A 26257-nucleotide genomic window follows, 5' to 3' on the forward strand; every position below is an offset into this window, starting at 1 on the left:
TTTTTTTTTTTTCAGCATAAAGAACAATCAATTTAATAGAGCAGCAGAGCGAGATGCGCTAATTGAAAACTCTTGACATTTTGGCGCTGACGTTTTTCTCATTTCGTAAGCCTTTCGTAAGGGGAGGGGAGGGGTCGGGCTTCCGACCCTGAGCATCTGCCCCATTACAATTTTTCCACATCTCATCGATTGGCAATGAAAAGCGTTTCGTGGCACAATAAACGTTTATTGTTTGATTTGTTTAGTGGCCCCGCACAACAATAATAATAAACAGCATTGAGCCCTACACAAATTACCGCAGGCACAAATCAATTCCAAATTCCCTGCCCCCCTCCTCCCTCGCCCTCTCGACGGAACGAAGGTCACACCAATTTCTGTTCCAGATACACTCGTATAATCGTAAACCAAAATTCTAGTGCCACAAAACTGATTTTTGTAAAAAGCACAGCGTTTTTTAGGTTTTATTTTGAAGTGCTCTTCGTTATTGTAAATGCGGCATTTTATGCCCTAGGAAAGGGTATAATTAATGGATAATACATTACGACAATATGGAATATATTTAGTGAAGATCAAGAAAAGGTGAGACAGGTTTCTATTTCTAGTCTGTAAATTGTGCAACTTTTCATATAAATCAAACCGAGCAATTTTTTATTGTTTAATTCGAATGGGTTTATATTATATATCTCTCATATAAAGATGTCTTAGAAAATAGACTTTAGAACAAATTTCTCAAATATTTTAAGTTTGATTCCGCCTATCTGAAGAAAATATGGCGTATATATACACATGATTGAACTACTTATTTCTCATATAATATCGGCAAGGGTATTACTATGTCGATCATACACCAAAGCAATACAACTTCATTCTTTGTTTTTTTGGCTTCATATTGATTATTTGTTTATGTTGCGAATGAAATTCGTGGTTCGTTAACATTTCTCCATAGCTGGCAAATTCTTGAGCTCGTTCGTTCATTTCATTTATGTCGAAATTCGTGCAAAGCCTCAATAAAAAGAAGAAAAACAACACAAAAACAAAAACAAAAGCATTTTGAGAATAGCGACGTTTTTGTAAACGCAAACAAATTAAATACGCTTTGAAGTCTTTACACTACAAAAATATAGTCGGGAAGTGCGAGATGCATTAGCTGACGATATACATAATTAAACTAGGGTGTGAGTAATTGGGCTGTGACTTTGCTGGCCTTAAATTGTACGCGCCTTTGATTGAGAAAACTGGCTAAATTGCATGAAATTGAAGGGGATTTCATGAATGAATGCTTTGGAGAAAGGGTATACGAGGCAACTGCTTGGTCTAGTCATAGCAGGCAGCTTTTGTCAGCGGCTCGCTTGTCAATTGGAAAGCAGGTACTTCATTATTATGTCAGGCACCTGGGCTTGGCACGAGGGTGACTCCGGCTTGGTGAGCACACGATGCTAAGGGTGCGGGTGCTGTCTAAGGGCTGCCTGCTGTTGCCAGGGGTGACTGGCTGTTTTGGCCAGAACCGGTTTTGGCCAGTTTATGGCAGCCAAACAAAGGCAACCATTCTCTTATGGCGTAAATCAAAAATCGATAAGATCCGAGCAGCTGATAAAATGATGAAGAAATGTTAGAGACAGCCCCATAAGAGATATACATGTATATACTGTCGTATATATACATCTGGTTGTTCACATGTCAGCGGATCACTGGGAATTTTAAGGCTCTGCATTTGCATTGTTGGCGCGTGTCACTGGCAAAATGTGAGCAAAAGCCAAAAAGCAAAAATAAAAAGGAAGGTTTTTTTTTTTTGCACGCTGGCATTTTGATTGTCAGGCAGGAAACGTGCCGCGAAGGTTTCTTTCAGCATTTCGTTTTGCACCTGCCGCCTACAATGGAAATGGAGAATGGCCAGAAGTCAGCGAGTCAAGCTATATAAACTGCCAAGTGGCATGCAACACGAGCTGCTACTGCGGCTGCTGCTGCTGCTGCTGCTGATGTTGAGTTAAAGATCACTTCGTGGACGGCCAACAGCTGTGAACAGTTATTAGCAGTTGTCTCTCTCTCTGTGTGTGTGTGTGTGTGTGTGTTATAACCGGAGCCAACTGTCGTCATTAGCGAGTCTGGAGCTAGGCATTGAGCATGCTAAATATGGTCACACTGAAGTTAGCCGCCACTTACACACACTCGCACACACACACACACACTAACACGCACACACTTAAAAAAAAAAACTAGTGCAATTAGCGCTTACACAGACACGTTTTGCGATTATATCTTGAGAAACTGTCGCTTATGCTTATTAGAGGCTTTTCATTTTCACTGCGCCCAGTTTTAATTAATAGCATGTTGCTTTTTTTTTTTTGTTTTATAGAATTTCCTGGTTAATTAGATTTTAATTAATTGAACACTAATTATATGCTAGGCAGTTCTTTTTGTGTAACGTATCGTTTACCTTCTAATGCGAAATCTGCCGCCGAACACCATTTTCAGCTGATCCACGGTATCCAATATTGTGAAATCCAATTTGAGCGACAACAAAGGCCTACAAATAACAACAACAATAACAACCGAAACGTGTTGCCTGTTTTTTTTTTCTTTTCTTGTTACTTGTATTTATTGTTGTTGTTGTTTTATTTTTTACTTTATTGTAATTCACTGTCGTTATTTGTGCAAATAAAATGCAACTTTTGCTGTGCGGTTTGTTGGCATAACATTTGAACCGGGCTGTCGAACTTCCTTGTTCACTTGGACGACACTTTTCTTGGCGTTTGGGTAGCACTTTTTTAGTTAGGGGCGCTCGGTGGGCGTGTATATATTATTCGTGAGGAGTGCGCGACAATTGCAATTGATTTACACGTATGCAAAAGAGGCGAAAGTTTAACATGTTTTGTTGCATATATACACACATATATATTAATATTATTTTTTTTATGACAAATTCGTTTGCATTGCGTTTAGATCTTTAAATGCGATTCGTTTGGCTGAGAGAATTTGTTTGCACGCGCGCCGTCGTTGTCGCTGTCGTTGATGTCAACGCTACAAAGCTGCGCGTACGTCTGCACGCGTCAGCGGTTTTCACTCGTTTGAAGTGGCGGCCACAAATGGCCGAATGTCAGCAACGATGGCGGCAGACAGCGGCGCACCGCAATGGAGCAGCCGGCAAAGCGCAGTCGTGAGAGCGTATGCCAAAAGAGAGAGAGAGAGAGTGGGAGAGCGCGCGCAGTCGTACGGAGTGGCGAGAGCGTGCGCAAGCGTGCCAAGCGCAGAGCTCTGGACAATTCACAAAAAGTGAGAGTGTATGGTTATTGTTGTTGCTGTTTTGTTTGGCGATGTTTGACTGGCTCTGGCTTACGCTCTTGTTCTCTTTCCATCTATCTCTTTGTCCGTATCTCAGGTGAGACAGCATTTGGCATTCGGCCTTTGCAGTGATCTCGGCTGAGCTCAGGCAGCGATTTACACAAATAGAACTGTGCCAAACTGTGAGTGTGTGTGTGTGTGTGTGAGTTGCACTGCACAAAATAAAGTGGCTCATAAAACCGAACGTAATCTAAAGTAAAGTATTTAATATTCTCGGAAATATATTTATCACTTATATTTAAGTATTTTTAGTAAGTTAATTTTTTAACTTCTACTTATACTTTGATATTTTTATTACTTTTTGTTATTATTATTTATGTTATTATTACTTATATTATTATATTTATATTTACATTTGCTTGATCTTGTGAATATATTTTTGTAGTCATCAATTTGTTTGGACTCACACCTTATCTTTATAAGATTTAATAGCTGCGCAGCAACAATTGAAGATTATTGGCAGGTTTCATATTTCGTATTTATATTTATGAATAGGTTTTTATTGATATACTATAAAGATTGTAAGTGTTAATCATTTGTCAAACAATATTTATTCATATTAGTCATGAGGCTTCTCTCAGCGCCAGCAAAAACTTCAAGTATACTCTTGAGCGCGACATAACATTTATCAAGGGCGCTTAAAAGTATGCAACGACTTTCGATAAATACTCGAAAGTGGCTAGGGGGAATTTTGAGATATATTAGATGTAATTTATGATACTAAAATATATTTATCTAGGAATATTCTGAGCAAAAGTGCTTTACGGCCCACACTAGGAGTTTTTTTTAACAAGCGTAGAAATCGTAAAAGACAATTGCGTATAACATGACAGTGAACACAAATCAGAAGGCAACAACACAAATAAACAAAAGAAACAACAAAAAATGCATTTTGAAATGAGATAAACTTGGCGTTGACCATAAAATAAATGCAATCGCCTTTTGTGTGTGTGTGTGTGTTTGAGTGTTCGTGAAATTTGCGCAATATTCTCAGCCAAAGTTCAATCGATCATTGCTGTCGATATTTAGCCGGCGATAGCGCCAAAATTATGGCAAGCACTTTGTTAAATGTTGCTCACGACGACGACGACGATGCCGGCAACTGGCGTCGCGTCGGTTTCATTGTTGTTACTTTTCTGGCTCTAATCATGGCGACTGCATCGCGCGTCTGTCGCGACTGTCTCGCAAATTGAATTGTCTTGGCGAGCTGTTTTTTTTTTTTTTTTGCTTTTTGATTGCGGCGCAGGCGCAACGCGGCGCATGAGTGATTTATTTCGCATACGCCGCGTGTGCGCAATCGAGTTGGCAGTTAATTTGAAAATAATACGCTAGTTGGCCAGTTGCTTAGTTGGCACTCGGCTAAAAGGCGACTGTATGGCCAAATTGCCATGGAAAATTAATTCAAATAGTTGGCCTGGGCAGCACCGCCGCCGGCTGTGCAGAGCCGATAATTAGCGCCTGTCGAGAACACATGGCACCTCTCCCCCCCTCTAGTACACCAAAAATTGACACACCTCTAGCACCGAAACTGACAGTGGCCGTAGGTGTTTGGCCAATTAATGACCGCAAAGCGGGCCAAAAATACGAGCTGTCAGGCAATGCTGTGATTACAGTTCGTGTGTGTGTGTGTGTGCAGGTGGTGGAAGCGTTGCAAGGAAATGCGCTTGCCCTTTGCTCCAATTTCTGCACGAGACGCGACAGCCAGCCAAACTTTCAAAATGCAAATGAGGCACGTTCAACGATTGAACGGCATTTGAACCCGGGTTACAGATACGGGAGAGAGACAAGCCCAAAAACTTGCCACAAATTGTGTCAATATTTGTCTCGTGCTGGATGTGCTGCAACAAATCGTGCCGCAAAGGTCTGCAGCGGTGTCAGAGCCACCACACAACAAAAATAACAACAGCAACAAATACATGACAGGCCACAGAAATTATTGAGCATGCCACAACACCAACAACAACACCAACAACAACAACAACAGCAGGAACAACAACTCGTTGTTGCTCCACTTGGTGGCTGGTTATCTAATGCCCGCACCCAGCCTCCGGTACAGTGGGTGCAAAAACTATGCGCGCCTCGCTAATGAACCCCAGCATCGTTCATCTATCAATGTCAGCGCGGGTGCAAAAGAATGGTACCTTTTGTATTTTAAGGGGTACCCCTTTAAGATAAATTTCAATTTCGATTTCGATTACGTTCAAATTGAATTCGCTTTGCTTTTACCCCACAATCAGAACAAAGAACTGCGGCCCACGCGCCACAGGAGCAGCGAAAAAAAAATACAAATACAAATAAAAATACATAAAAAACATAAATTGTTGACACATTTTTGTGGCCGTTGTTGCTGTCGTGGTGGGTGCTCAGGTGCGCCCGCGCCAATTGGCGATCAGCGTTTGGTGTTTTGGCGATTGGCTTTTTGGCGTTTTGGCTTTTTCGAATATTGGGTCACCCACAATGGCCACTAAAAGCGAAAGTCCGCAGTTGACGCTCGATTTGCTTGATTTATGTTGTGCAGTGCAGTGTGTGTGTGTGTGTGTGTGTGTATGTGTGTCTGTGTGTTTCATAATCCAATTAGGCGCAAGGCACAGCTGCTCAGCGAACATTAGACGACAGCTGATTGACGGCCCGAGCTGGCCCAAAGGAAGCGGCTTATTAACCAGCACAGCTCGATGGAGCCGAGCTGAGCTGAGGCTTGTGTGCTCAGTGGTGCTTGCACTGCGGCTACTGTGCCACGCACCGCATTCAGAGTTAATTGGATTCGATAAGGTCAAGAACAATGCGGCAATTGAGCGAGGCGCGTCATGGCTACACTTAAAGCGATTTTTCTTTAATCCACAATTGCCAAATGAGTTCGACTGAGCACACATATTTTGCTTAGCAAATTTCAAGGTGGAATGCGAGCCAAGTAATTTGGTTATTATTGAATTGGTTCGTTAATGGACTAAATTAAATTACATATTATAAAATATTGCGGCTGAAAGAGCTTTTAAATTGTAAATGTCAATGACATTAGCTGCGAGCGATAGCTTAAGCTGATTTGTATTGAAATATCAAAAGATATTAGATATTGAGCGTTTACTTTAAGTCAATATGAAAAAGTTTAAACATTTGCTTAAAGCATAAGGGAGCACAGATTCATTGTATCAAGCTTTCATTTAAGAGCTTTGCAAATAATACAATTGATTAGAGAATGTTACGATTAAAATATGTCCCGAAAAAAAAACATTTGGCGGAGCTTTAAGCCTCAACTAACACTGAATAAAATTAGACCATTAATTAATGCGTTAAGCATGAAGCTTTTCTGCGCAATCGGTTTTTTTCATTTTAAGGAAAGCAAACTTTTCGCACAATTTCCCGCTTTGCTTAATTCAAAGCCGCCAACACTTTCGGGCTTGCAAATTAAATCATAAATATAAAAAAAAGGGGGAAAATAAATGCAACTGCTTAACGGGGCGTATGATTGATGTACAAATTGTGCAGCACTCACCGTTTCTGCTGATTGCTCTCCAGATTGCTAGCTATAACGCTGTCAGCGAGCGTGGGCCGAGCGCGCGGCAACAGCGGCGGCGGCGCGGCGCTGGCAGTGGAAACGACGCTCTCCAGGATGGGCGGCGGATTGTGCGGACGCTTGCGGCTTGTGGGCAGATTTGTGGGCTTGACGTTGCCGCCATTGGACAGTGCTTGTTGTTGTTGTGGCTTGTGAGGCAGCTGCAAGAGATGAGAAGGCAACACACATGAGTAAGTGCATCTGTTAATCAGTCAAATGCATGAGCTAGACTCACCTGCTGTCGCAAGCTGGTGGGTTTCTTGGGCACCTGCGGCGGCACCTTCGGCGCCAGCGTGGGCTGAGTGTAGGCAGAACGGCGCGTGGATGCGCCAGCAAAGCTGTTGCGTCGATTCGGCGATGGCGGCGGACGCGGCTGCAGCACTTCCGGCGGCGGTGGAGGCGGCAGCGGTTCATCAAACGTATAGCTGTTGTCCAGCTCAGCGCCGAGCGGCGGTGGCGGCAGCTCGGGCGAGGGCACACGCAGTTGCGGATGCTTGGGCGGCCGTTCGGGCGGCCGCTCTGGCGCCTGCACGGCCGTTTGGTAAATGTGCACGCTGCGATGCTGCTGCGGATGATGCTGTTGATGTGCCAAGGCAGCCGCCTGCTGCAGCAGCAGCTTTTCCCTCATGGGCGCATACTCCGTGGCCGACGAGGTGCGTCGTGCCGGCATGGCTACACGGCCGCGCGGTGGTGGCGGCGGCGGCGGCATGCCGCAGTCATTGAACGACAGCTTCTCGGCGCTGCTAATGTTGCGTATGCTGGGTGGCTTGGACTGCAGCTGCTGCTGCTGATGGTGGTGATGATGCTGCTGATGCTGTTCACGAAAGTCCGCATAGTCCGAGGCGGAGCTGGAGCGACGCAGCAGATTGGGCAGCAGCGAACGGGAGCGTGGCGGCGGCGGTGGTGGAGTAGGTGAGCTACAGCCAGAGCCAGAGCCAGAGTTGGAGCCAGAGGCGGAGCCAGAGCCGCTGTTGGACATGCCCGAGAGCATGGGACTCAGATTGTTGGGCAGCGATTTGCGCTCTACGTGCAGCGCCTGATAGGAATGCGAGTGGGATTGTGAGCGCAGCAGCTGTTGCTCCTCCTTGTGCGCCTGCTGCTGCTGGCGCTCCACATAAGACTGAACGGCATTTTTCTGCAGCGCCTTAAGCGCCGGATTGGACAGGCGATGTGTCTTGCTGGGCTCCAGATATGAAAACTTGGGTGAATCCACCAATTGGCTGCGCTCAAAGTCGTTAATGCGCTCCGCCACCGAGTGCCAGGCTGGCTGCACCGCAGCGCCCGCGGGCGTTATCACAGGTAGTCTGAAAGGCAGGCAAAGAGTTCAGTTGTAGATCGGAGATGGGGTAAGGGGCTGCGGGGGCGTACTCACTTGGCGGACTTGTGCAGATTGGCGCTGAACTGCGGCTTGGGATGCTGCACATACTGCGAGGTGTTGCTGTGCAGCGGCTCCGTGTAGGTGCTCACCGGGAACAGGCGATGATTGCTTCGATACGAATCGTTGATGAACGCCGGCGGCGATTGCTCCGCGCTGCCGCCGCTGCTGCTGCTGGCCACATTCGGTGCACTGCAGCTGTGCAGCTCCAATTTGTTGAGCTGCGGCTTGCTGGGCGGCGGCTGTGGCGCAATGGTGACCACCGCCTCGCTGCTGGATATGGTCACCGATATGCTCGACTTGTGCTGCTGTGCCGGACGCAGCAGCTGCGCGGGCTGCTGCAGATCGCCCGTGGACTGGGATTGACCCAGCAGTGAGCGCGCCTCGTGCGCTGGCGGTGACTCCAGCTCGGGCAAGGAACTCTGTGCGGTCAGCTTGTAGCTTTGCGGCTGCTGCTGCTGGAAGCGATGCAGTGCCATGGACGTGTGCACCGGCGGATAGCTGGGACTGTGGCGATGCTGAAAGCGCAGCGGCTGCACAACATCCTCTGAGATCGGCGACGACTGCTTGACGTTGTTAACGGCCGAACTGCTGCCCGGCTTGGTTGGTGGCTGCGGCGGCGGTGGCAGCGGCGATGTCACCTCGTTGTCGTGCAGATAGAGCACGCTCTCGCTCTGATGCCGTTTGGGCGTCAGCACACGCGAGCTGTGCACAATCAGCTGCGAGGAGGAAACTGCGGGCGGTACAAAAAAAAAAAAAAATAACAAATATAAATATAAATAAAAATACAACAAACCGTTCGATAGCAACATTCTAATGGGCTAAAGGCGCAGCCAGGAGCTGCTGCTGTTGCTGCTGCTAGTAAAAGTGGGTCGGTGGGGCCAAAACAATGACCCAAGGTCGGCGCCCCCTCCCCACCCTAATGTGAGCGGCCGCCAGTCGCCGAATTTTGCAGCAACTGGTTTAGAAGGCTTCTAATATCTAACAAAACTGCTAATAGAAATAATTTAGATAAAGTCACGTTCACGTCAGGCATGTTTTTGATATGCATATTAAAATTAGGGGTATTCCAACAGCTGAATTGGCTGATAAATAAATAACCGAATAAGAAATAGGCGAGCAGTGATAGCTACGTTGGTTTTATCCTGCTCAGAGAATGGATTTTACTTAGTGTAGCTATTCACGGGAATACCTTTACTATGCATTTCAAAATAATTTGCAGTTTCGATCAGCTGACAAGCTTGACATAAAACTCAACAAAACTTCTTATACAATTTTTGATAAAATACCCATGATATATATTTATGAACGAACGCAGCTTTAATAAAACCATATAAAGAAGTTATCTCTATCTCTATAAGAAAACTCTTGTAGTGTTTCAGATCTCATTTCAAAGCTTAAAAATCTTATAAGAGTTTCAAGGAATACCCCTGAAGTATTTATGCATCACAGCGCTGGTGTTTCATATTAAAATGGCTTATAGCAATAAATATTTCTGTTACACTTCGGGGAAATATCTTTTGCAACAATGATAATAATATTTAACACTGCCTTAACCCAAACTTGAAGTTTTATGAGCTGCTAACAATTCCAAGCTTTTCTAGGCGTACTTATTCGTAAACTCAATATATATAAGATGTCATCTATAAGCTAATGGAGTACTCACCCGACTCGGCAATGGCACTGTAGCCCGTCACATGACTCGCCTCGGATATGTCGCTCATGGAGCCGAGCCATTTGAGCGTCTCAGTAGATGAGGTGCTCTCGGAACTGTTGTTGTTGTTGTTGTTATTGTTGTTGCTGGGACTGTGATTGCTGGCGCTGGAATGATGCTGGGCATGGGTGTGCTGGTGTGCGGATCCGTTGGCGTTGCTAATGTTGCCACTGCTGCATTGGCGGGCGAGCAATGGTATGGGCGATGGGGCCACCGAATTGCTGCAGACTGAGGAGAGATCGTTCTCGGACCAGTGATGTGATTGCCGGGACAGCAGCTCGCTCTCCTGACGTAATCTAAAAGAGAGAAAGAAAGCGAGAGAGAGAGAAAGAGGAAGGCGTTAAATGTAAGAACTTCAAATATGGCAAATCATTGCGTGCTGCGTCGTTGACTATATAAAAATATAAAAATCCGAAATTTGTGGTTGTCATGTTTGGCGTTTCCTTCTACGCGGAGGCCTCCAGACGACGGACAACGGAAGACGGACGTCGGACGACGGTCGGGTATGACCGTAATTACTTGAATTTCAGCTTAGCCTTCAAAATCGCATTTCGATGGCGATAGACATGAGACACAGACAGCCAAAAAATATAAAAAAAAAAACTCTCTTCAAGCTGTTTGCGGTGGCAAGTTCCAAAACATATGAGACAACAACAAGAGCGAGGTACGTACGTACAACAACAGCAACAACAACAACAACAATGACAATAGAGCAACTCGAGTCTCTTGCCAAGACCTTGAAAGTTAAGCTAGTTCGTTTGTGTTTTTTATGGCTCATGTGCGACGTTTGTTATTTGCTTTACCAAGAATCACTTTTAATCACTTTTTTATGTAGATCTATGTGTGTGTGTGTGTGCGCAAATAAAATTCATAATTGTCGCCAGAAAACATGTTTTGCAACTAAGCCCAAGTACAACGCATCAATAGTCCAAGCCCCAGCTCAAGCCCAAGCTATACTCACTTGTCTAGGAACGGCGTCGCCGATGTACTATCCGAGCTGGACACATAGCTGTGATAGCCCTCGGATTGTGCATAGGAGCCCTGCTTCTGATGATGGAATGTCGTCTGATCGTAGTAGGACGAGGCACGTATATTATACTCCTCCAGGCCGGCTTGTGTCAGACCGCACTGATCCAAATGCTGCAGCGACTGTTGCTGTTGCTGCGGCAGCAATTGTTGCTGCTGCTGCTGCTGCTGCGTGGGTGGCGACTGCATGTCATCCTGCAATAGAAAAATACAAAAAAAAATTGTAAGAAAAAACAATTTAGTTAAATGCTACTGTTGGCTTTCATTAAATGTAACCAACAATTGGCGACTGGCAACCGGCAACTGGCAGCTTGCATAACGCTGCGTATACATAATGGAAGCCTGGCAAAAATTTCACTGCAGCTCTTGGCAATTTAATCATTAGTTATGTCCACATCGCTGCAGGTCAAAAGCCGAGCTGAGCTTTAAAATCAGTTTGCAAATGATCGCAAAATCAAATAAAACCAAAAATGAATGAATACCCCCAAACATCATTTCAGCCTAATGCTCTTTGGTTTCTATTTTGCTTTTTGTTTACTCTGCGCACTCATTAGATAATTAAGTGAAAATTATTATTGTTGCACTGTGCAGCGATTGCTGGCGATAAGCCCAAAAAGCCCGACGATTGCCAATGGTAACAAAATTGCCAGCAACGAAACATTTGAAGTGCAGCCAAACGAATTTTGTGCGATGTTGAGAAACCCAAAGAAACAACAGCGAACCAACAAAAAATTACTCGTACATAATCGCAGCGCGAAATAAAACTGGACGCGGCCAGCTCAACAAATCAACAGGCAACCAAACAGAGCGTCCATAATAAGCCGGATTAAGTAACTGAACCCACCCAGGGATTGACTGTGTCTGTCTGACGAGGGCTGCACTTAAACCCATGCAATATTTACCCCCCGATTTGATAACAACTCACTGATTATCTACATGCAAGATCGTCAAACTTGCGGACCTGCAACTAACTAAGGCTCGTCTAAAGCTTTGCATTTGTTATTAAATTTGAGCTATTCTTTGTTTTCAATCGAGCTCAAATAGCGAAAATGATTTCCACTTATTATGTAGAAAACATTCCAATAACTATTTTTGTTAGCCTTTTCCGGAGGTGTCAGCAGAACTTCAATCTTAACAGATAATAATGAATAATAGATAGGCAAAGTAGACCAAAAATCGTTGCTCAGATAAGCATCTGATTCGTATAATTCATTTTACAGGCATCGATAAAGGTATTTTTTGTTAAAATCTATAGTTAAATAATAGATAGAAAATATAGATAAGAGGTCCGTGTCTATAGATAACATATACATGTCTATAACATATGCCCCCGCATAGTCCACACTATGTACAAGAGATATATGAGAACTTTTCGGTTTTGGAAGGTATCTGGACCAAACTTGGCCTTTGCTAGTTTATCTATACTTCATTTAGTTGCTATAGGAACAATTGGAATATAACGATGAAAATTACAATGAATGGAGAGTTAAGAGTACATTATCCTTAATAACACATTAAGGTAATCATATACATAAATTTATTCATCTGGTTTTGATCCGCGATACACTGAATACTGATATGTTACTTTAAATGTTACCCAAAATATTCAATTTCATTCAAAACTGAAAAAAAATGTTGTGTGTCTGCGCTGTCAGCTGCCATTGTCGATTGTTATGCTAAGATTGTTAGCTATAAGTGTTGTCAAATGTGCTCAAAAAGTGTTAACAATGCAATAAAGTTGAAGTTATTTACAGTTTTCAAATTATATCACAATTTGAAAAGCCATCATTGCGATATGTAATCGCCTTGCCGGCTATCAACATTTACGGCAGCCCTGGTGTCAAATGCTCAATCAAAACACGCTACGTATACTTAATATTTTGAATGTTTGCACTGTGCGACGGCGTCGGTGACTCTCACAAACCAAATCGAATTGTAAATACTCAGGCACATAAAGCCCCCCAAAAAATACTATATATATAAATAAATAAAAAAATAATAAAAAAAAATTATGGGCAACATTACGACCAAGCCTCTGAGCCACTTGACTGGCTTTGACTGGCAACGTCGACGTCAGTGTGGTTCACTGTAGTTCAGCTGAGTGTGGTGCGACGCCAGCGCATTCGCAATCGCCGCCATCAACGTGGGCAGCTGTTGATTGTCTCTTTGACTTTGGCGCCATAGAATTGTTGCCAGCTTAATGGCAAATATATAATAATAATCATATGACAGACAAATGCAGCAGACAACAAATAAAGGGAAAAAAGAACAATAATTTTGTGGGTCAACTACTTAGGCAGCGGTGTCTCTGGCAATGAGCCGAAAATCGAGTTAAGAGTCGCAAGTTGGGCCTTTTGCCTGGCGGCGCGCATCGTTTGCAGCTAGAGCAAAAGAATTTTAATGGCTTTGAACGTTCCCAAGACCAAAATCGCAGCTAAACTCAAATTCGTTGCCGAAGTTATTCATTCATTCATTCACTCACTCACTCATTCGTTCACTTATACGTTCGTCGTGCTTGTCAGTTTGGTTTCGTTTTGGTTTTTTGTTTTTGGCCAATTGCCGTAATTATTTTGTCTCTCTAACACGAATTTAAATCAGCAACTGTCCCACGGGGCAATGGGGCCCTTTACTTTATTCCTATTCCTAGAGCAACTGACAGCCCACCATAATTATCCATCCACACAGCTGTGTGGCTAAAGAGCGCGCATGTGAAATTGCGCCGGATGAGCATCAACTTCAACTTTAACTTCAAGATACAAAGTTACAGATACAGCTACAGATACAGATACATCTGTGCAGCTACAACTCGCATCTATAAATCAATGGCAATGGCGGGGCGCGTATTAAAACTGGTGCAGTGGGTCAACAGCTGGACGCAGCTGAGCGCCGCTGGCCGTTGATGCTTCTTAATGGTCGCCCCGTCTCCAGTCTGGGTCTCCAGTTTCCATTTCTCCCCCTACCCCCTCTGGCCACTTACTCGGATTGAGCGCGTGTTAAATAAATCACTTGATGGAGTGCTAAGCATGCGCCCTAAGGCTCTGGAAAACTATTGAAAGTTGCTCTGGGAAGCGAGTGGCACAACAAATTTGCTGCCCATTTCGATTATTTTGAACGTTCAAAGGCGCAGAGAATGGCGAGAATTTGTCTATTAATTTCCAATAGCCGCTACACGTTGCGTATGAGTAACAAATATAGCCAAGGGTGGGCATGAAATTTCACCATAAATTACTTTAAACTCTTTGTGAGAGCTCATGACACTCGTGTATCAGGTCGCTTTTCAATATTTAATTATTCCGGCGTTTAAATAAAGCTTAAGCGTAGTTGAAAAGTGTAATCAATTTGTGTGGCTTTCACAATTTTAGAAGTGCCTTTCAACGTCTAATGACACTAGCTAAAAAGCATGGAAAAAAACCAATTCAATGTTGATTAACAGCTCACAAATTTAAGATAATGTTAAAACAAAATTCATTAAGTTCAACTCTAATGAAAGAAAATCAACTTAGCCTGGAGTTAGTTTTAGTGTTTACTTCCTACGCGACATTTAATCAAGAGTCAAGCTTTCATGTGCTTTTAAAGCTTTTAAAACAGATTTTTCTGCAGTGTTGTATAGCTATAAAAGGTGAAAAGTTAGTTGAAAATAATCTTTTTTCTGTTAGACATCGCCATTCTTGCTATTACTCTCGCACAGATTTTACTTTTACCCAGTATTGGCCCCAATTTAGAATGGCATTTTCTAACACACAGATTTGTTGTTTATGTCACTTTCAGCTAGTATTAAGCTTTTAGTGGCTTTTTTTTCTGCGGTAAAAATTTCATTCTAATGTCACTTTCAACAAGTGTCTCTGTCAAGACATTTAGCTGTCATATCTTTCATTCTAATGTCCACAGCTAAGTGTCACTTTCAGCTAGTGTCATTGAGCAATTATCACCACAGGCTTTCGCACACACTTTTTATGCTAATGTCACTTTCAACGAGTCTCAGCTGGCCAGATTTCTAGCTGCTTTTTTCTTCCACAAAGATGTCATGCCAGTGCTTAGGTATCACTTTCAGCTAGTGTCATTGGGCAATGATGCGGCTATAAGCTGACATTCAATAAATGGCAAAAGACCAACAAACATAAGAACGTGTTTCATTTTGTATATGAAGTGAAATTTCATTCATAATTCTTAAGCTTTGCAGCTTGTGAGTGTGACAGCTCGAAATTCGCATTAATCGTAAATGAATACACATTGGTCATTGCCAAAGAAAGAACAACAACTAGCTTAACTTCGGTTAAGCGTTTGGTATTTCAAAAATAATAAAATACAATATTTTGCTGATATGCCGGCGACGTCAGCGACTGAGTCACCCCCACGCGGAGTCAGCGGGTCAGGCAGTCAGACGACAGCAATTCAATTGTCGGCGGCTTATTTGTCGCGCTGTTTACTTTGCAAAGAGTCCAGTAAAAAGCACAAAAATATCCCAAAACTCTAGCCGGGACCGGCTAAGAGATACCCTAAGCCCAAAGCCGAGCTGCAGTTATTACCTTCTCAATACTTAAAGGCTAAAAACTAAACACTAAAAGAGACATTCTTAAAAGAATTCCACGTTGCAAGTTAGTCGTTTGTGATTCTTTTCTTTTTCCCATACAATTTATGGGCATTCATGATTTCAAAGTTTTAGTAATTTCTAAGATCGACACATTATAGTCCTGATAAAGAATATATAAATCCTGTTTGTTTCCTACTGACCGTTACATACATATGTTCTTAGCCAATATACTCTCTCTTTACAGATTTGCCATGGGTTCAGGGTACAAAAAAAATGCGACTGATAAGACAGGCCGCGGGAAGGACAGCGAGAGGGGGATATGGCAGACAGCAAATAAAGCCACCTACGCGTTGACAACTTGAGTTTTGCTTTATTTTGATTGCAGCACACACACACACACACACACACACACACACACACACACTTGAGTGTGCATATGTGTGGCTGCCAAGCTGTCACAAGATGTGGAAAAATATTTGGCGGAATGTGCATTGAGAATGCGCCAAGAGACAACAAATACAAGAAAAGATACATAAACCCTGCCCCCACCCCTCAACCACACATTGTTTCAGAGATTTTCGTGTCAAGCTGCCCACAAATACAATAACAGCAACAACAACTGATTGAAAATCGAAGTTGTATAGCAAAAATGTCGCTAGTTTTAGCAGCTGATCAAAAAGCAAATACAACAAAAGTTTCTCCTTGGAGTTTTCCTGCCAGTCTGGCCTGGTCGCAGCAGCATCATCATCTTTTTGCTGATTTTTTCGTGAGGAAATTTTGTTAGCTTTTGATTTGCGTTTTCCATTGTCGCTGGCTTTTTAATGGCCAACACGAATTTGACTCTTTAATGGAGTCAGCGAGAAAACGCGCCCCGGCCAAACAGCAAAAAGAAATTGCAATCAAAATGCGAGCAAACGTGTCGGCTACAACGTGGCCAGCTTCAGCTTCAGCTTCAGCTCCATCTCAAGCTCCCCAGCTTCAGCTTCAGCTACCCAACTTTAGTTTCGTTCAGCGTTTGGTTCAAGCTTACAACTTTGGCGCGATCGTGCCGCGATTTGGATTTGAATTTGGCAAGAGCACGAAACCAAACGACGCGTCAGTCAGTCAGTCAGTCGGATAGTCAGTCACTCAGTCTCTCAATTGCTTGGCTGTCTATCAGCCCAGCGTTCAGAATTGTGTTGCAAAATGTTTACGAGTACTTAAAACTTGAAGCTTGAGTTACCAAGCGCATATCTATCAAATGTGAATTAATGTTAGTCTAACTAAAAGCTCATCTGTAGCTCTTAAAGTAAGGCAATAGGATATTTTACAGAACCTCAATAGCTTAATTTAACATTATGTTATGTTATTTTCTCTGTTTGGGACATGTTATTGCCATGTTAATTACAATTTTCAAATTTCCCAACAGCCAGCTTAAAAATGAATTTGAGATACTTTACTCATAGACCTGGTAATATAATATGATATCATTTAAAATTGATGAACAAAACTGTTAAGAATATTTAAAAGTACAGAAAAATAATAGTTTCATTAACAGCATTTGCATATTGCCAAAATTATGTTAAGCCGAAAATGTTAGAAGTATGAATACAAACTACTTTGCCTCAACTACTAACTGTTAATATTGGTAAGATTATCATTATGTTAAGTGTCTTTCACTGCAGGAATGTTAAGCAAAATGTCTTCAATAGAATTATGAATAAATATTTTTGATGCTTTTTACTGCCGGATTTAAGAATTATTTTTTGCCGTTTATTCGTTTAAAGCATGACAAACTGATTAACAGAGCTGTTAAGGGCCTGTCAAGAGTATTTATTATTTACACGCACAAACGTTGACTTTTAATTGGATTTGGCAAATTGTATGAGCTTCTGAATTTGGTAAAAGGCTTTCTTCTGACAGCATTTTGATGATTCTTTTGAGCTGATAAATTCCAAGCTGGCTTTTACAGGCGGTGAGTTAAACTTTTGGTCAGACCGCTGAACAAATCAAAACGGATTGCGTTCACACTTTCGCAACGAAGTGGCCAAAATGGGCAGCGGCCTCCTGCCGCCTTTCGCCAGCTGTCAAGTGGCAGTTGGGACCCTTTTAGTGCCTGGGTTAAATGAAAGTAAATCTTTGTGACTTAATGCGCTGCAGACAACGCCACTTGGCCTGATTGGTAATCACTTGTGGCATTCTGCAGAGCTGCTGGCCAGCTGGGGGATAGAAACAAGGTGGTGGAGACGTTCGGAGCAGGATGCGTCACCGAATTGCGCAAGCTGTAGGCGGGACTCATTAGCGTGTGGAGTGTCTGAACTGAACGCAGGATATATGTATATATATATATATATATATATATATATATATATATATATGCGGGCAGACAATGCAGCAACTGGCTGACTGACTGCATCCTTGACCCCGTTGGCAGCAAGCAGCAAGCATGCTGCATTGTGCGAATTAATAACCTGGAGCTGGAGCAGGCCGCCAACTGGTAATGGTCATGGCATGGCAACCAGTTACGAGTCTTCATCGCCCCCCTCTCTGTATCTCTCTCTCTCTATGTGTGTGTGTGGATCCGGCCTGTGCTCTGTGGCTGTCGCTGGTATGCGGGACAAGATTTATGGCCAGTGATAAGTTTGAGGCGTGCAGGCAATAAGAACGCAAGCTCTCTGCTCGCTTGACTCTGGCAATCAACTGGCGAACAGGCCAAGGAGCATGCCAAGAACAAATAAATAGCCATGCGAAAACAAACTAAGCAAAAGACAAGTCAAGCTAAAAAAAAAAAAAAAACCAAAAAAAAAACCATACCAAACCAACCCGTTTGCAGCTTCAGCTCCACTTTAGCATGTCCATGCGAGAATATGCTGGCCACATGGTCTGTCCCGCGCACCGCCTGAAGGTCATGCCCAGCGCTCAGCGAAGCGCAACTGCAACTTAGACTTAGTTTTTGCCGATTCTTAGACTTTCCTGCTAGCATAAAGCAGCGTCATGTATTAGCCATAATTAGGCAACAGGTTGCAAGACCCTTAATTATGCACGCTCCGCCTGGCAAGAACTTGCGCCAGCTGCCATCGTTGCGCGTAATTAGAAAGCGCAGATTTTCACTTTTCTTTGGACACTGGGCAGCTGCTGCGCACAGCAGACTCATCAAGCGATGACAACACACAAAATCGATGGCCCAACAGCAACAGCAACAACTGCTGGCAGCTGCTGCCTCAAAATGGCATATCATGTCTTGAGGTCTCCGGTGTCTGTCACATGGGATTGCAACTGGATCGAAAGTTTGCATATTTATACCCTCTACATATAGAGCATGTACAAGCAGGGTATAATAAAGCTGCACAAATGTATGCAACAGGCAGATAGGAAACCTTCCCATCAGATGCATTGGCAATCAGCCTCACACTACCTTCAACTTATTCAAGAGTCAAAGTGTGCCAAGTCTGGGGCTAAGTGAAGAACGAAGCCGAGCGTAACTGCAGGGTAACTGCCAGTCTAGCATTCCCGACTGGAGCACTCTTACTTATTTCAGTTTCGCAAGGGCAGCTGTCCGGATCTGAGGAATTTTTGCGTGGCCCGAAGACTCAATGCAGGCTGAAAGCTTCTAAGTTGGCATTAAATTACATACAGGGGAAGTAGAGGACCGCAGGCGGGAGACGGGCGGGAGTAAACAACATGCACGCAGTTCATTTGCGGTTGGCAGCAACAGCCCAAGAATTTCAATGGAGTCAACGACAACAGCAACAACAACAACAACAACAACAACCACTGTTGCTGCTGTTCGAGTGGCAGCCGGGGAGTCTGTTTTTGGACCAGGCTGCAGCGGAGCGCCCGCCGGCCTGGCAATGGGAACGAGTCTTTTGTGACCTCAAAATTTTCGTGGCTTGAATGTCGCTTTGTCTGTGGCCTGCAACAAGAAACAAAAGTGAAATTTCTCTCGTGTGGGTTCAGAACTAGCCACAAAAATAAAAAAAAAGCCAAAGCTCAAAATAAGATCCAAACAAAAATGAAATCGAAGCGGCAGAAGAGTTAATTTGGCCGACAGGCAAACGGCACTTGGCCAAAATGCATTTTCACTTGGCCTGTTAATGAATTAACAAGCCAAAAGCTCATAAAGAAATGCCCAATATGCCCATGGCAATGGCCAAAGTGCAGGCCTGGGAGCCGCTGCGCTGTTGGCCTCGAACAATGCAAAAGGTGAAACTCTTGCACCTGTCGCCTGTCAAGCGCGGTCCCCTTTATGCCCCGAAACCCCCACCCCTGCATATTGTGAGCGTTGCAATTATTTGTTATAATTTCTGTTGAAAAAATGCAAAGCATTGACGGTTGGCCAACTACAGCTAACAACAGCCAAGAGAGCTGCAGCTTCTCCGGGACTTCAGTCAGGCGGCGCGAGTTCAAAGACAGCGCAAACAATTTAGCTGGAATCTGGCTAGAATTTAGCGCTGACTGGCGGCATTGTTGCTGTTCTTGTTGTTGTTGTTGGTATTTCTGTTGGCCTGTTGGCATTAATTAATTGCAGAGAGGCCGCCGCGCGTCGTGTGTGAGAAACGAGTTCGACGGCAAACTTAGAAAACTAATGAGCGTTAAGAGTTTTGTGCTTGAGCATTGGAAATGAAAATGAAACAGCAAATGAAGGCAAGAAACACGCTAAACACAATAGAACAATGCGCACAAAATACCCTAAATTGCGGCGAAGAAACGCCATAAATATAACATAATTCTTGATATATTTGTGAGCTGAAAGGTTTATCCAAAATTTACTTAGGCATTAATCAACTCAACCTATTTACGCTTAAACTTTTTGGGAATTATAAGCAACTGCCCGGTCTAAATGTCATCTGTGTTTTCTGTCTACAGTATATCCTGAGCTGAGCCCCAAAAACCATTTGAGAAGTATATTGAAACTTTAGAGTTGAGCTCTCGTGCACTCCCTTTCTATTTACAGGGTATTGAAAAAGGAGGCGTTAGCTTGACGCCGCCCTAATTGCGCAACAATGGAGAGCTGAGCTGAGCTGAGATCTCGGGAACTGTTTGTTGATCTCTTTGGCAAAATATGTGTTCATTTCCGTGGGCAAAACGAAAGCGAACAGTGGACAGTTCACGGAAATGAAGCAGCAATTAAGAGCCATGGCCAACACACCGGCTTGGCCAAGTCAGATCAAAGTCTGGCTGCATAGCTACAACAGCCACAACAGCTCCACAAACCAAATGCTTCACGCTGACCACTTGAACTTTACATCATGCAGGGCTAAATGAAATGAAAAACAACAAATTCCAATGCAGCGCGTCAAGTGTTTTGGCTGATTCGACAGAAAGAGAAAAAAAAAAAAACAAAACTAAACACATTAAAAGCGGCAGCTCGCGCAACTCTTACATCTAAAGCCAAAATATTTTGTATCTATGCATTTGTTTCTGTGGAAATCTGCGCATTCATCTGAAAGCAAACAAAAACCACATTGAAAAAAAAAATGAAGAAAAAAAAAACAAGAAACAAAAGCCAAGCGACCTTCGTCAACCTGGGCTTCATTACAGTTGGTTTTTGTCAGTGCTGCAAGTGGGCGTGGCTGCAATTAATTTGATTGCAGCCTATAAATAGCTAAGGCTTGCAGTCGTCTACTAGCCACGCCCACAAAGTAGGCGACGCTTGGAATGCGCCTAATCGATGCAAAAATCGCCCCAAAACTTGTTCTAAGCCAAACCAAGAGAGAGACAGAGAGAGAGAGAGAGAGAGATAGAGAGAGAGAGAGAGAGAGAGAGAGCGCGCGAAATGCAGATGGGCTATAAGTGCCTGCCTCACAGCCTGCCCGCCTGCCTGGACCACCATCAATGGATGTGGCCATGGCAGATGGAGTCTTCTCTAATAACTGGAACTAAAGCATGCGCCGCAACGGCATGGGGCACGGCCATACGGCAATTAGCGTTTGCTCACAGAATGCCACAAAAAATATGATAGAAAAAAAATGTGTATAGAAAAATGTTACAAATACTCAAGCGTACGTATTGTAAGAAAAAAAAAACCGCGTCGCTGAGCGGTTCAATAACCTGCCAATCGGTAATCGGCAATCGGCAATCGATCGGCGAGTATCGATGATGATCGATAAAACTTTGCAGCGCCGCAGACACGCCCCCTTTACAGGCGTTTACAGTTCGCAACATGCAAAAGACAATGATTAATCAACAAAGTCAAGAACCCAATAGAGCCCCAAAAGCAGGCGAAGAGTAAAAAAGAAAACAAAAGAAGAAGACGAGCTGCCGTTTTGAGGTTATGCGCATTGCACACTGATAAGGTCGTAACTGTTCCAATTCACATACATAGTTCGAATGCCCCAGCAAAACCCGATAGACATTCACCTCGCCGCGTTTCTCTCTGTAGCTTTTCAGTTTATTTCAATTCTGTTCTATTCTGCTCTGTTGTTTGTTCATAACCCATTTTCTTTGTGCTCTCTCTCCATCTCTCTCTCTCTCTCTCTCTCTCTCTCTCTCTTTCCTCTTCGTGCAACGCTTCGAGGCAACATTTAATTGATCGGATTCACTTTGATTGATCGGATCGTCGCTGTTGATAATGGTACCGTTAATTTGGTAAATTATTTTGCATTTAGAAGCAAAAGCAATCCATTTTCATTGTGCCATCGATCGCGATGATGATATCCATAATGATCATTACGATGATGCCACCGCGGCCGCGAGTTTACTATAAACTTGTAATTCAGTTAAGGTTAATGGGTGACGGGCATATAAAACTATAGCAAATGGAACTGAGCCGGGCTGGGGCCTACAGCCGGTGCTCCATGTGCTTTTGTGTTGTTGTGTGCGTGAGGCAAGTCGTGGCAGGCAAACAGAGTAGAAATAAATTCTATAGAAACTTAGGAATGTTCGTTATAATCGAATTTCTAAAAATAAATATTATTTTGGCTAAAAAAGAAAAAGGTTTTACAGTTCTTACAGATGATATCATCTTGCAGAAGTAAAGAGCGAAAAAAAGATTAAAAATTATACAAAAAGTACTCGAACATATAAGACAAATACCACAAAATACCACAAAGCCAAGAAATATTACTAAGATATACTAAATATACTACGGTATATTCGAATTCGAAATTCGAAAAAATGAAGTATATTTCTATATATCTGATCGATTTCTTAATAGAAAAGAAATAGCATTTTACATTAGGAAGAAAACAAACCAAGAATGCTTAAGTCAGGATAGATACTATACGTAATTCTCGATATAATAAATACAAATTTAAGATAATAGTAAAATATAAAAGAAAAATACGGAAAATAGCAACAAGAAAAGTATTCCAATCTTTAAAGAAAGTAACCATCCATTGACAACACATGACAACCCAAAGCCAAAACATAAAAAGAAGCAAGATATCCACGTTTTCATTCATTGTCGGGCTGCCAGTTAATAACCCGCTGTCAGATCCTGTGCATGAGACATGCGAATAAACCGCATTTTATGCCCAGCTCTCGATGATCCACTTGGTGCACAGACCCCACCCCCTTCGTTGCGAGACAAAAAAAAAAAAAAACAAGAGTACCGTTTTGTCGCCTGAGTGACACAGTATCGTGATTTCGAAAACGAAAACCGAGCATCGGGTTAAGCAACACGCAAATGGAGGTCAACCTCATAATTCAATTAGGAACCTGCAGCGGTGTCACTGCAGGCCGTGCCTCAAAAATTCCGACCCACTGTGCGTGGGCCAAAACAAAAGAAGAAGAAGAAAGAAAAAAAAAATCCAATTTTTATAAATTTATTTTCCGCTTGCTGTGCACATTTTTTTCTCCGTCTTTTATTTTTTTCTTCATCTTTTCTTTTTTTTGCCGGCCATGTAAATCGACATCGACGACGATCAAAGTTAAATTTCTGTTTGTTTAAGCCTTCACTTTTTCTGCGGCTCAGACCGTAGACCGGAGACCGGAGACTGGAACTGTGGGCCAGAGTGAGTCAGCGCCAGTGCGATTGGAATTCTGCGCGCTTTGAGGATTTATTAACAAGAATAATAAAAAACCGAAACAGAAACAGAAACAAACCCAGACACAGCGAGAAGAGCCGGCAGCGTTAAACCGGTTGGCAAACTTTTATTCGTTGGCAATACCCTGTAGTTTTTCGACTGGAAAATGGGCATGCCAGACTACATGTAGAAATTCTTTTAATACATAAAATATGTTGACAAACTAATACAATGCCAATGTCATCAGTCATTAGTTTTCGATTACTTGCATATCGATAATTTAACAAGTTTCAATCATCGATAGTTGGCAAATGAACAATCGGTACTGTCGATATTTCTTCATAAGCTGTCATTATACTATTTAATTATATTTTAATTATATATATATGCTACAGCAGCTAATTAAAGGGTAACATATAAGTCTAGCACATGTAGTAGAAAATTCTTAAATGTTTTTTATATTTTTGTTCCTTCAATGCGAGTTTTAGGTTGAAGTTTAAGTTGAGTTGAGTTTTTGGATAGCTTACCTGTATAGAGCCGGCGACTGATGCGGAACTGAAGCTGGCATTGCTCGCCGCATCCGATACGGAGAGGGGCGTGAATTGCTGTTGCCTTCGCTGCGACTGTGACTGTGACTGCGACTGTGACTGCGCCTGAATTGCATCCTTTGAGCCGTTCTTGAGTGCGGGCAGCAACAGCTTGGACACAGACAGCTTATCCGCTTGCCCATTGCTGTTGTGGCTGTTGCCATTGGCGTTGTCCATTTTGGAGTTCTCCAGTGGCATTGTCGCCGTCGTCGTCGTCGTCGACGTCGCGGTTGCTGTTGCCATCGCCGACGCAGTTGTTGTTGCTGTTGCTGTTGCTGTCGTCGTGGCTGAGCTCTGCTGATGATTTCCGTTTTCTTTATGATTTCGCATTTTCATTTAAGTAATTGCTGCTGGGATTTTGGAAGTTTTCGTTGCGTCTCGTTTGGTGTTTGGTGTTTTTTTTTTTTTGTGTTGTTGCAGCGATTATTACTATTATGATTATTATGTGAATGTTGAAATTGTTTTAACACCTTGTTGCCAGCATTTTGGCGACTCTAAGAAAAAGATCACGCGATTCAACAAAATAAAAAAAAATATATATATATACATATATATATATATAATGGCACACATTTCACTTTTAACTTTGTAGCATTTGTTAAATTATTATTTCTCATTTCGTCTGGCAACACATTTTTTTCATTTTTTTTTTTTTTTTTTTTGCTGCTGCACTTTTTCTTATCGTTGGCCGTTGCGCATCTCTGGAATGCAGCCCCAAGAGCTGGCCAAACAGCTAGCGAGAGCCAAAGAGTGGCAACAAATTGAATCGATTGCTTTGGCCAAGTTATTTATTGTTGCTGCTGCTGTTGCTGCTGTTGCTGAGTTATTTGGGTTTTTGTGTAATATGCGGCCGCGTATTATGTATTTGCTTCGATGCATTTGTGTGAAAAGTGAACCAGGTTTACATAACATTGACCCAAGAGGGCAGACGCTGACAGACAGAGCACACACCTCCCCCCCCCCCTCTCCCACCATCCCACCTTGTTCCCGCAGCCAGCTAAGCCAATAAACAAGTTTTTTATACATATATAAGTGTATATATTTTTTCAAATGCGATTTGTTTGCCAACTGCATTTCGGTTACGTTTCGTTGCCCACGCATCGCAGCAGTTCCGTCTACCTATGCCCCAACCCTCACCCCCCCTTCTCTTCTGCGCTTACCTTTGGCAAATGTCAAGCTGGTCATTTGGCCGTCCATGTCAAATGGGCGCCCATCTTGTGTATGGTTTCTATGCAAATTGCTGTCCATTAATGCCCGAGCAACTGCACCGTAAACCTCAAGTGTTTAATGCATAATTATGAGGCTGCGTTAGCGGGCGCCCAAGAACTGGAACCACGGGCAAATACTATATGCTGGCAGAGAGACAGCAAATATTGTCAAGACTACAAAACTGGATTCTAAGGCACCGTTGAAAAAACTGCAGCCACAAAAGCCAGACCAAGTCAAGTCGGGCTACGCTAGGCTAAGCTAGGCTGCGACTGGGCCTAGTTAGATGGCCAAGAAGGAAGCCAGTTTGAGGGGGCAAAGTACGAGACGGCGCAGATAAATCTGCGACATACGAGTGCCTGGCTGCCTGGCTGCCTGACTGCCTGTTAGCCTGGCTAACTGCCTGCTAGCCAGCCTGACTGTGCAGTAAGTGCAATGACATTGCAATCGCAGGCTGCAACTGCAAATGCTCCTGTCGCCAGTTTTGTGCCCAGCGGCGTTGCTGTGTGAAAGCTGCTGCCCAAAACAGACAACAACAATAACAACAAACAAACAAACAAAAAAAAAAGAGCAGCAGCTAAGAAATACGTTAATTATGGCCCCAAGGAGCTGAGCGGAACTTCTGCCACGCAACGGACGCAGCCGCTGGCCATTTTCGAGCTCTAATCGAGCCGATTTTTGGGCACTAGACGACAACATTGTCGACAGCTTGTTATTGTTGTTGCTTGTTTCGCTCTTTTTTTATTATTAATTTTTGGTTTTAGGTTGTTGTTGCTGTTGTTGTTTTTATTGCGCTAAAAGCGAAATTAGACACTTTTGCTGGACTGTGCGGATTTTGGCCAACAGCGACACATGCGAAATGCAAAATGACAGTTTTAGCGTTAAAAATGCGGAAAAACATGGCTAAACACTGGCGCCAGCGAAATGGGCACAGAGCACCCAGTTCCCAGCTGCAAGACGACAGCACAAGACGGAACACGCCG

The 26257-nt window shown here is 43.2% G+C and overlaps 1 protein-coding gene across 4 annotated transcripts in view; it reads right to left on the reverse strand.

Annotated features, from left to right (window-relative positions):
• The window catches only part of Shrm (shroom), a 63971-nt gene that overhangs the window by 21377 nt on the left and 16337 nt on the right, over positions 1 to 26257 (reverse strand). The window contains exons 2-7 of one of the 4 annotated variants that reach the window (XM_002050145.4): positions 24009 to 24562; positions 10940 to 11199; positions 9931 to 10274; positions 8262 to 8997; positions 7125 to 8193; positions 6830 to 7050 (exon numbers count right to left, since the gene is read on the reverse strand). In XM_002050145.4, the coding sequence (XP_002050181.2) occupies positions 6830 to 7050; positions 7125 to 8193; positions 8262 to 8997; positions 9931 to 10274; positions 10940 to 11199; positions 24009 to 24404 (3026 nt within the window). In that variant the 5' untranslated portion in view covers positions 24405 to 24562. Of the gene's footprint in view, positions 1 to 2434; positions 3077 to 6829; positions 7051 to 7124; positions 8194 to 8261; positions 8998 to 9060; positions 9092 to 9930; positions 10275 to 10939; positions 11200 to 24008; positions 24563 to 26257 lie in introns of those variants that run through there. The other 3 variants (XM_070209660.1, XM_015174467.3, XM_015174468.3) reach the window with 3 other exon arrangements.

This window comes from Drosophila virilis, chromosome 5, assembly GCF_030788295.1.
Source record: "Drosophila virilis strain 15010-1051.87 chromosome 5, Dvir_AGI_RSII-ME, whole genome shotgun sequence".
In the NCBI taxonomy this organism is placed as follows: Eukaryota; Metazoa; Arthropoda; class Insecta; order Diptera; family Drosophilidae; genus Drosophila; species Drosophila virilis.